Source organism: Theropithecus gelada, chromosome 12 (assembly GCF_003255815.1).
Source record: "Theropithecus gelada isolate Dixy chromosome 12, Tgel_1.0, whole genome shotgun sequence".
NCBI lineage: Eukaryota > Metazoa > Chordata > Mammalia > Primates > Cercopithecidae > Theropithecus > Theropithecus gelada.
The window spans coordinates 20,581,124-20,593,531 of NC_037680.1; the positions used below are offsets into that span (position 1 = coordinate 20,581,124).

At 37.2% G+C, this 12,408-nt stretch overlaps 1 protein-coding gene across 1 annotated transcript in view; it reads right to left on the reverse strand.

Moving 5' to 3' along the window:
- Positions 1-12,408, reverse strand: part of LRP1B (LDL receptor related protein 1B) — a 1,963,100-nt gene that overhangs the window by 1,280,200 nt on the left and 670,492 nt on the right. Inside the window, exon 3 of the mRNA XM_025404289.1 lies at positions 12,145-12,282. Coding sequence (XP_025260074.1) covers positions 12,145-12,282 — 138 coding nt within the window. The remainder of the gene's footprint in view (positions 1-12,144; positions 12,283-12,408) is intronic.

The following is a 12,408-nucleotide window of genomic DNA, read 5'->3' on the forward strand; positions in this document are numbered from 1 at the left end:
TTCTAGGGTACATGTGCATAACGTGCAGGTTTGTTACATATGTATACTTGTGCCATGTTGGTGTGCTGCACCCATCAACTTGTCAGCACCCATCAACTCGTCATTTACATCAGGTATAACTCCCAATGCAATCTCTCCCTGCCCCCCCTCCCCATGATAGGCCCCAGTGTGTGATGTTCCCCTTCCCGAGTCCAAGTGCTCTCATTGTTCAGTTCCCACTTATGAGTGAGAACATGAGGTGTTTGGTTTTCTGTTCTTGTGATAGTTTGCTAAGAATGATGGTTTCCAGCTGCATCCATGTCCCTACAAAGGACACAAACTCATCCTTTTTTATGGCTGTATAGTATTCCATGGTGTATATGTGCCACATTTTCTTAATCCAGTCTGTCACTGATGGACATTTGGGTTAGAATGGCGATCATTAAAAAGTCAGGAAACAACAGGTGCTGGAGAGGATGTGGAGAAATAGGAACACTTTTACACTGTTGGTGGGATTGTAAACTAGTTCAACCATTATGGAAAACAGTATGGCGATTCCTCAAAGATCTAGAACTAGATGTACCATATGACCCAGCCATCCCATTACTGGGTATATACCCAAAGGATTATAAATCATGCTGCTATAAAGACACATGCACACGTATGTTTATTGTGGCACTATTCACAATAGCAAAGACTTGGAATCAACCCAAATGCCCATCAGTGCTGCTTCTTTATTTGTAGTTATAGTCATCAAGGAGACCTGCACTTCCCTTCTGCACATTGCAGATATTTCTGATAAATAAGAAACAAAACTGAAAGGAGCAAATCACTTTAGGCAAAATGCAGGCATGAATATTCCTGACAAAAAGCACACTGTTTTTGTTTGTCTGTTTGTTTTTGTTTTGTTTTTTGCTGGAAGTGGTGGGGCGGCGGGTCAAAAATTCCAGCATACGATGTAGCACATACTATCCCTAGAAGTTACTCTGCAAAACAATCCTTACACCTTTACACTCTATCACTCCCCCATGGTTCCCCATATGTTTGTCATCTCTGGCCAGTTGGATGGGTCTTTGCGGTCAAGTGACTAGATAGAAGTAAACTATGCTTCTTCAGATGCTGCCAATCTAGTAGGGGTATGAAACATATATATATAGACAGAAAAAAAGACAAATTAAACCAAGGTACATTTGCGTGAAAAGCTCACATCAAAATGTAAGTTATATTGTGTTAGGCAACATTGGAATTTTATCTCAAATATATTCCTCTCGGTTCTGCACATTGTTTTGCATAATGAATTTAGATGGATAGAATACAACCCTGACTTACTGAAATGGAACGGAAGTCATTGGCGGGCGGGAGGACACAGGAGTCAAAGCAAGAGCATGACTAGTGCAAACCTCATCTTACACTGGTTTTGAAAATGGAAACAAATGAAACAAACCCAGTCAAAGAGTGTAAAAGGATAAGTGCATTTTTAATTCTCTAAATAATCATTTTACCTGGATATCCAATAGACACAGGCTAGGAAAATTTGATAGATTGCACATGTATTTCTATATACACGTTCTGTATACGCACATCTATTTCCACATACATTTATATAAAACAAATCATATATTTAATTCTACATATAATAAATATTTGGGGATCATTTTACATATACTATTTAGAATAAAGAGCATTTATACCTATTAATATTTCTCTCCAAACTTCTTCGAGACCACTAAAGTAATATTTAATTAACTTAACTAAAAATTAGACAATTCAAGTTCTTAGAGCTACTGCTCTAGGAATATTGGAGAATTCTCAGAGTCATTTATTGAACTGTATAGATTTTTTCTTGGCATTTTCTGGTTTTGTACCTGTACTGTACTCTAAATAAGAACACACCACACATTTCAGCAAATGGAAGTAAAATTTGCTCTTTAGGGCTTGTCCTTCCCATTCTCCTTGTATCCGACACTCAAGCCTTGGCTCACAAGCACAGTGACCTAATCCAGAAGAAGCTCGGTGAGCAGAGCAGATTGATCTCTCTTTGGTTGCCACTTCATGGTTTTTTACAACCACAGTGGGTTGTTGGACCAGTTCTACAATCCCTTGTGTCATAAAGAGATCAATCATTTGGTTTCAAGCTTTTTCTTAATCGCAAGCCTAATGGAAAGCTAGAACACAAATTCTCAGCTAATGCAAATAAATCTGGGTGATTTACTTTCACTAAAATATTAGTCACTAATGAAGAGTTTCTTGCATCTAAATTCAAATATGCAAATGTATGCCAAAAGTTTGAAAACTTATAATATATGTGCATATGTCTCTGTATCTCTACAAAAGTGAAAAAGAAATAATTGTTTGATTTGATTCCGAAGGGACTGACTACGGTGAGCTCAGAAGTAACCAGTCTCACAGCTATTTCATTTTTCAGAATATTACTTAATGTATTGAAATATTCTGTTATTCTAGTTCATTTGTGCTGTTATAACAAAATACCAGAGGCTTTGTAGCTGAAACAATGGCAGCTTATTTCTCATAGTTCTGAAGGCTGGAAAGTCCAAGATCAAGGTGCCAGCAGATTCTATTTTCCATGAGGGCCCATTTTATGACTCATGGAATAAGGTCTTCCAGCTGTGTCCTCATGTAATAGAAGGGGCAAAAGACCTCTATGATTTTATTTTTCTATTTTTTGAGACAGAGTCTCACTCTGTCACCCAGGCTACAGTGCGTTGGCATAATTTCGGCTCACTGCAACCCCTGCCTTCCAGGCTTAAGCAATTCTCATGCCTCAGCCTCCCAAGTAACAGATTACAGGCACGTGACACCACATCTAGCTAATTTTTGTATTTTTAGTGGACTTTGCCATGTTGGTCTGGATGGTCTTGAACTCATGACTTCAAGTGATCCAACCCCCGCTTGGCCTCTCAAAGTGCTGACATTACAGGCGTGAGCCTATTTTATAAGGGCACTAATCCCATTTGTGAGCGCTCCACCTTCATGACCTAATAACTTCTCAAAAGAACCCACCTCCTCATAACATCACCTTGGTAATTAGATTTCAGCATTTGAATTTTGGGGTGATACACATTCAAACCACAGTAGATGGAACTAACACACATGTGATTTCATGGAATAGGGTTTACTATATAAGTGAAAAAAATGGATTATTTAAAGAGCCACAAAAATAGCATTTTTTACAATTATGAAAATATTAGAAATTCAGAAATGAAAACACTGGCTGGAAATCTCTTGTGAGCTTTCTCTATAGAATTTGTAAGATTTACTAGAATTACAGATTAGGCTCAGCAGACCTCAAATCTTCTGAATATTTATGGTTAATTCTCATTGGAACGTCCCTTCTTATTCAATGTTTCATTTTCCAGGATTTGACAGGCTGAGGTTTGAGTTAGCCATAGTCAACTGTCATCTGGAAATAGCTAAATACAGTTCAATAAGGTATTTTGAGAGAGAGAAAGAGACCACATTTATAAAACGTTTATGACAGTAAATTGTTATTGTTCTATTTTATGATTATTAATGTTAATCTCTTACTGAGCCTAATTTATGAATTAAACTTTATCATAGGTAGGCATGTATAGAAAAAAAACACAGTCTATATAGGATTGGGTACCATCCACAGTTTCAGGCCTTCACAGGGGATCTTGGAATGTATCCCTCGTGGGGATACATTATTCAAAATTTAAACTTTCTCTATTGAATGACTTTGAGAAATCTCTCTTTATTTCTTCCAGATTCCATCATGAATGTCAAAATTTCTGAAGTTTTTTAACTTCCTATTGTTACTGGTGCAGATCTACTTCAAAGAGTTAAAATGAACAGTTCCCTTCCAAGTTCTTCACCAAATGAAAGCACTCATTTTTCTCAAAGATATAAGCTACTAGTAAGATTGAGACATTGAATACTTCAAACTGGTTACTTAGTTGTTCAGCCTGTTGTTTACTCAGCACATTTTTTTTTTCCTTTTTAAACAATTAATAAACCTGACAAGGAATATATAGTCAGTTGAAAAACGTCTTCAGCTGAAATTCTACAAGCCATCTTGCTGCTTTGAGAATGGGTCAGGAGGATGCTGAAGCATCATGATGTTATGCAGTTCTCTGAGTTGATATGTTAAGGCCCAGTAGTCAAAATTGGTGAAGGAAAACTCAAGGTCACAGGGTTTAATGCCTGCTTTCCAACTGATTTCCAGTGTGACTCCTGGGGATGCCATTCAACTTCAGCTACCTGCTTTAATTCCTTGATTTTTAAATATCAAGCTGCTGTGTCAAAAACCAAATAAAGAATCATATGGGATCTGGCCTCACATTTGAGGCTGAGTAGAGAGCTGAGTGACAGTTAGTTGTAATTCATACTTTTGAATAATATTAAAACAGTGATATATTTTTCAAAGTTAAAGGACAAGAGGACAAAATTTAGGCAAGTTCTACTACAAGGTAGTGTTTTAGTAGCTTGCGAATGGTGAAATTATGGTTGCTTAAAATAGTAAATATACCTTCCAAATTTCTAAATGTTATTTGAAAAGGATTTTGCTTAATATGTCTCCTTATGTTGTCTATTTTGACTTTCACTTACACAAATTACATCCAAGTGACACATTAAAGAACAACATGTAATGTGCATCCATTCTGGAGTTGATCAATGTGAGGTAAGGATTACTGTTTATCTCCAAGTTTTATAATCACAGTAATGCACATATATACTTTCTAAGAATAAACTATATAACCTGCTACACATATGCAACAATTCTAGCTACTATATGCTTAATATTAAAACTTCATATAACACCCTTAAAATACTACTGAGAATATGCTCTGATATGTTTTGTTTTTACTCTCTTGCTTTTTATGGTTTTATGAAATGTATTTTAAATAAGTCATACTGTATACCTATTCTAATGTAACTCCTCTTGCTCTATTCCTAAGTATTTTTTCAGGTTCAAACTCCTCTCACTACACTCAAGGATGTATGCTTCAACCTTACCCAAGAAGTTAGAGGTCTTGAACATACAATACAATACTTTCTCCTGCACTTATGCCTCTGTATACGTAGTTCCCTAATTTTGTAATGTTCTTCCTTTCCTCATCTGCCTACCCAACGCTTAGAGTGAGATGCCTATCAACTATCAGCTCACTTGGGATATCTTCTTGCATCTTCTCATGTAGAATTAGATGCTTCTCATCTTATTCGTCTTCTTTAATTTTTACCTACCTCAATTACTACATGTGAATTCCATGAAGGCAGAAAATAGGACTTTCTAAATCCCTGGTACTTAGCTAAATATCTGGAATATTGTCAGTGCAAACAAATTCTACTGAAGTTGATTAATGAATTGAATTTTGGAAAAGTCCTTACTGTATTTCTACTGGCACATTTAAAGAAGTCTTTTTGGCCTCATACTCATTACATTTTCTACATTCTTTGTTTTCCACTATCAAGATGAGAAAGATGAAGGAAATATCTAGATAAACATGGGCTACCAGGTCCTATAAATATTCATATAAATTAACACTATCAGTAGTAGAACATTAACATGTCTCTTCAGTAGGGGAGAGATCACTCATCCTAAGGAACTTGAGTTCTCTGGCTTTTTGTGGTTTCACACAAGACTTCCATCTAGGAGGATAGTACGTTTGAGAAACAGGTAGAAATAATAGGAGTTGTTTGCACCAAGGGGTAAATCTCCATATCAAAGCAATTGCTATTTCTTCTACTACAGATACCAGGTATACACACAGAATAAATATTTTCTTGGGGTGGGAGCAGTGGATCCATGTTGTTGACTTGCACCTATTTAAAACTGGCAGGGCACGGTGGCTCATGCCTGTAATCCTAGTACTTTGGGAGGCTGAGGCAGGTGGATCACCTGAGGTCAGGAGTTTGAGACCAGCCTGACAGTGAAACCTTGTCTCTACTAAAAATACAAAAATTAGCCACACGTGGTAGTGGACACCTGTAATCCCACCTATTTTGGAGGATGAGGAAGGAGAATCATTTGAAATCTGGAGGTGGAGGTTGTAGTGAGCTGAGACTGTACCACTGCACTCCAGCCTGGGCGACAAGAGCAAGACTCCATCTCAAAAAAAAAAAAATAATAATAATAAAATAAAATAAATTAAAATCAAATCAAAATTAACTGAAAATAGAGTATATTGCAGCAACAAATAAAGATCCATAATACACCAGGAATCGCACTACAGAAAAGCCGTGATCAAAAATTATAGAAGTAATGTAACTTCATTTGAAACCACTACTGTCTAGGAAGAGGGACAGATATACACTCTGAAATGATGTCTTAATGAAGAATATCTCCTTTTAACTTAAAGCCTTCTGTGATCATTTCTAAACTACTAGTAGGCAGTTTACACCATTTGTAAAAATTTAAATTTTTTTTGTTTCCATAGTTATTCTTAAATAATAATTCTGTTTGGAGGAAGAAAACATGTACTTAATATAATATTAACATTCATCAAAGATGTAAATCTATCACAAATGAATTAACTTCTATTCAACAATCAACTATTTTAGATGACCTTTTGAATTCTCAGCTACAACATAGGGTCAAATTACTTAGTCATCCTTTCCCCAGAGGTATTTACTGAGTTAGTTAGCTGCCCCTTCTGTCAATGTATTCGAACATTTTTAAACTTGAATTCTAAGTCTCTTTAGCAGGATTAATTTAGCAATTATACCTTATAAATCAGTGTTAAGAAGTCAGATGAATGTGCAAAAGCATATTTCTAGTTAAACAGAATTTATAAAACTAAGTCCCTGAAAAAATGAACATACATACATATATATGTGCAAGTATGCATGTGTATATATGTGTATATATACACATATATACACATATATATTTAGAACAGTCTTCCATAAGTGCACAAACCTAATTTCATGTAGGTGTCATTTGTCAATATAAACAATATCGGTATAAGACTTTCAAAAGGATGAAACACCTATAGAAGTTCTATTCTTTCTAGAAATTGTTGCTTTGCTTCTGGGAAGCATTAAGCTTGGCCCCGAAATCAGCTAGTGTTAAGGGTCATAGCCTTTAACTAAACTAACTCAGTTACTTAAACTAATCTCTTTGAGAGGAAATCCTTACACCTGAGATAGGCTTGAGCCTATCTGATCACCTTAGCACAGCTCAACACAGAGAAAATACAGCAGGATCTACTCTTAAATTGTAAGAGCTTTACTAATCAAAAGTGTTCTGAGCTCCCAAACCTAGGTCTTCCTGGCTAATTCCACTTCTTTGTTTCTTAGCTGTAGGCTTATTGATATTTCAAGACACTTTAGCACAGGTTTCCCTCTCTGTGCTTTAAGATCAGTGTTGATGACAGATACACTTACTATAACATTGCAATTGCACCTCTTCTCCTTACCTTTGTTTTGGAATTCTACGTGCTGAAATTCCACTCTATAGTATGATTTTAAATTAGAAAAATATTGGCAATATTTTAATGAAATTTTTTAAATGAGGCTATGACAAGATTAATTGACAAAATAAAGTAAAATTAAAAACAATAAAGAGCTGAAAATTCATTTTTCTTCTTCAATAGCTTCACTAAATTCCTTCCTCCTTCCCTTCCTTCCTTCCTTCCTTCCTTCCTTCCTTCCTTCCTTCCTTCCTTCCTTCCTTCCTTCCNCTTCCTTCCTTCCTTCCTTCCTTCCTTCCTTCCTTCCTTCCTTCCTTCCTTCCTTCCCTCCCTCTCTCCCTTCTTTTCTTCCCTTCCTTCCTTTCTTCCCTCTTTCCCTCCCTTCCTTTCCTCCCTTCCTCCCTTCCTTTTTCCATAGTAGTAGCTGGAATAGGATTTTTAACAAAACAACAACACAGATACATTTTTCCTGTCTGGAAGACAAAAAAAAAAAAAAATGGAGTCTTGAAAAACCTCTAGGTTAATTCTATTTTAGATAATTTGGAATACCTACAATATTTAAACAAGAAGATTGAAGAAGTATTAATTTTCCCATGGTGAATCATTACAGATAACAAAGGCTACCATTTACCTTGGTCCATTTTGAGAATGCCTCTAAGTTCTAAATCACCCCCAGGATTTTTTCAGCACTTTCTCGTAAGAGTTTAGTTTTATGGATAGAAATATAAAAGTAAACAACCAGCTACATAAAATTTTAAATGACAGAAGTTGCCATCTAAATTAAATACATTAGAATTACTGGCAATAGATTATGAGTGGATTAAGAAAAAATACAATTGCACATATTAGGAAAGTTATATTCCAACTGGAAAGTAAGGTAAAATAATCAAATGGAATTTAAAAGTCTGAGTATGCATTATTTTAAGGAGTTGGGTGATATATAAGGGGATCTTATTCTTTTGTAGTTTCCTGATCAAATATGCCAATGAATTATGTCATATACTAAGAATTACACAGGAAAATGTTCAGAATAGAAAAACAAAATATGAGAAAAGATGAGTATGTGTGTATGTATTTGTATGTTTTGGGGTGAGCTTTTCATATATCAGAGAGTTTTTTTCTCCAATCAGTTTTAGTAACATCTTCACACACGTTATCCTCTTAGATTTAAAAGAACTTCAGAATGTTTGCTAGAAAACAACCACATAGATTGAATAATCACTTTTGCTAGTGACATGAAAGATAAAATTCCTTTTTTCATTGACCTCAGAACTTTCCATATTCTTTTAACAGGATAAGAGCAGATGCTGCCACAGAGACTGTCATTCCCATGGATATTTAAATATATTACCACTTGGGGGCCAGGCGCTCAGGCCTGTAATCCTAGCACTGTGGGAAGCAAGGTGGGTGGATCACTTTATATCAGGAGTTTGAGACCAGCCTGGCCAACATGGTGAAACCCCGGCTATGCTAAAAATACAAAAATTAGCTGGTGGCAGAGGCCTATAATCCCAGCTACTTGGGATGCCGAGGCGGGAGAATCATTTAAACCTAGGAGGGGGAGGTTGCTGTAAGCTGAGATCATGCCACTGCACTCTAGCCTGGGCAACAGAGCAAGACTCTGTCTAAGTAAATCAACAACTTACCACTTGGCACCACAAATGTAATATAACAGGGATGTTAATAAAAAGAAGGCTTCTCTTGCTTAGACTCACTTTAAATGTTAATAATATGATACTGACAGGAGGCAGGGAAATCCTGGGTAGAAGAGAGCAATTCCCCAGCAAAGGCCCTGCCCTCAAGCCTGGAAACCCACGGCCCTAAATGGGAACAGGCATTCCTGTTTTCACACTCAGATGTTGTCCTTGGCCTGCCACACCTCCTTGTCCTGTACCCATAAAAACCCCAAACCTCGGGCTCCACAAAGAGAAGAACAGAGATGCAGAAAAGCAGCAGAGCGAAAGAGCGGTGCAGCACAGAAGGAGAGAAGCAAAGGAGCATCTGAATGTCGAGACAAGTGCGGCTGGGGATGGTCACAGAGGAGATCAGCCACAGGACAGCCAGACTCCAAGGGAAGATCATCTCCCCACACCATCCCCTTTCCAGCTTCTCATCCATTCCACTGAGAACCACCTCCATCCAACAATAAAATCTTCTGCATTTACCATCCTTCAATTTCCCTGTGTGACCTGACTCTTCCTGGACACAGACAGGAACCTGGGTACTAAGAGGGCACTGAGCTGGTTAACACTTAAGCCATCTGCAGCTGGCACAGCTAAAAGAGCATTATAACATGCTTTGGGAGTGGGCGTGGGGCCAGAGCCCAAAAGTGCTGGCCCCAGCTCCTGCACCTACCTGTCTGCATGCTCCCATTCCTGGAAGGGGTTTGAGCCCATGGCAGCCAAACAGATGAGCCACAACCCTGTCGCACATCCTGCGAGGGGAGTCTGGGAACTCCTGTTTCATTAACATCATAAATTATCTTAAGAATGTCAAATTTAAAACAGCGTTTTGATGCATCTTAGTCCATCTTGTTTCTATTTGTCAAAGTTGTTCACTGCTTCCATCATTCTTTATACAGCTGTGTGCATTTCTGTGGAAATTTTCTGGATTGAGAGGCCTTGTATTTTATAGAATGTATTTTCATTGCTCATGTTTGCATAATCACCTCTGAAGAAATATATTTGAAAAGGTGATGGTTTTGTTTTTTTAAAAGCTTAGTCATACATATCTATCTGAAAATTCAAAAACAATATAATCAAAAGCCTGAATTATAACTGAGTTGGATAAAATTAGTATCTAGAAAATATAATTAATATCCAAAAAGAAAATTACACTTTATAATTCAGTTTCCTTCCTCCCTCCCTCCCTCCCTCCCCTCTCCCCCTCACTCCCTCCATCTCTCTCTCTCTCTTTCTCTCTCTCTCTCTTTCTTTCTTGGATGGAGTTTCACTCCACCCAGGCTGGAGTGTAATGGCATAATCTCTACTCACAGCAACCTCTGCCTCCTGGGTTCAAGCAATTCTCCTGCCTCAGCCTCCCAAGTAGCTGGGAATACAGTCACCTGCCACCATGCCAGGCTAACTTTTTGTATTTTTAGTAGAGACAGGGTTTCACCATGTTGGCCTGCTGGTCTCAAACTCCTGACCTCGGGTGATCTGCCCACCTCGGCCTCCCAAAGTGCTGGGATTACAGGAGTGAGCCACCGCATCCGGCCTACCTTCTTTTCATATCACTTTTTTATATACAATTACATAAAAGATATCACAAAGCCTTTACATAAAAATAAAATCGCTTATTCATTATTATTATATATGTATTCATAACTGCAACTAAGAATCTGCTGATTGTTTATGTAACTTTAATGCTAAGAAAGGAAACTCAGGCCAAAGAAGGAATCTTCTGAAGATCTTTAAATTCCCAGTCAGAATTTATCCACAGAGTCAGAGTAATTGGACATTTAGAAAGAGGGAAAAGACCTTTAGAAAGAGGGAAAAGACCTAGTGACCAAGTTGATTTCCACAGCCTACCTGTGGTCTCTCAACATTCTTACCTCTTCAGGTTATTGTCCTGAGATTTATGCTTTTTGTAATATATATCTCCATTTATGGTCTTGAATTCAGCTTACTTCACCCCAGACCTGGAAAACTGTCAGCCAACAAGCCCTGTCAGGCCCCCAGACAGGTTTTGCTTGGGCATGTTATTGACGATACCATATTTTAAAAAAATAGTATCTGACTTTGAGCACTTTAGATGTATACATATATGGCACTCCTCCTGAACAACTGGAATTTCTGGTGACCCGGGACCTCTTCCCGCATGACAGCAATTAGTTTGTGTGAAGTTACCCAGAAACCAGATATGTTATCTCCAGTTTTCTATCCTTTCTTCTATTCTTTAGGGTCTTACCGACCCCCAAATGAAGGACAGGTTCTCATTGAAATCCTAGCTTCAATATCCTTTGTGTTACACTCAGTCTATGAGAATCTGAGTTAGAGACTTCTAGTACAGTTATTTCTTTCCCAGCTCCATCTTGCAGTCTGATTCACTTGACTCATACCTTGATTCTGTTCCCAAATCTGGGTCCTTACCTGAATGCTTGACTTTTCCTTCTGCTGTTATTTCTCTTTATCTCGTGTTTCATTTCCCCCTACTCCACCCCTACTAGAACGTGCCAGTTTTATTAACGTTTTATTACTTTTTAGATTTTAATTATTATCACTCTTATCATTAATATCTAGGTCATATTTTACCACTGTAGAATTTAGATGTTGATTTTTAAAAAGACAGAAAATTACAAGAAAGTTAATAGTCTAATATTATGGAAAGATTATAAAGGAAAAAATTTCCCATGGATATTTCTTACTAAAATACTTGGTTGCCGAAGCATTCCTTCAAATACTTTAAGCAAAGGTTCAGAGAAACAAGCTTGTAACACCATGTGATATCAATCTGCTGTGAAAAAGACTTCCCGTTTGCCTTTTGATCAAAAGTACTTTTTTATATGAAACATGTAATTGTTTAAGAGCCCAACTTCAAAGTCTAAATGTGTGTGTGTGTGTGTGTGTGTGTTGTCTAATGGTGTCTTTTTGCTCAAACATAATACTTGCAACTTTGAAATGCATATTAAATGTCTGGCAATAAAATTCATGCTTTCTTAATAACTGATATGCTTATGGTTGAAAGAAAAGGCAAGTTCTAGGTTTTCTTTTTGAACTTTCATTACTACGCAAAATTTAATATTTCAGTTGCATTGTTCCATGAATGGACTCACCCTGACAATGTACTCCTTCGTCATACCCATCTGGGCAGTCCAAGACACCATTGCACAGCTGGGATAAATGAACACATTTGTTGGTACCAAGGCAAGCAATGTGATTCAAGGGGCACTTGATTTCTACCTCCTCAGGACCTGAAAAAAATGTAAAAAAGAATAGAATTATGTGTTAGCTTTTTTAAATGGTAAAACTGTTAAGCACAAGTAATTACTAGCATTGTTTTACAAAACAAAGCTATAGAAAATACTGTGAGAGAAGAG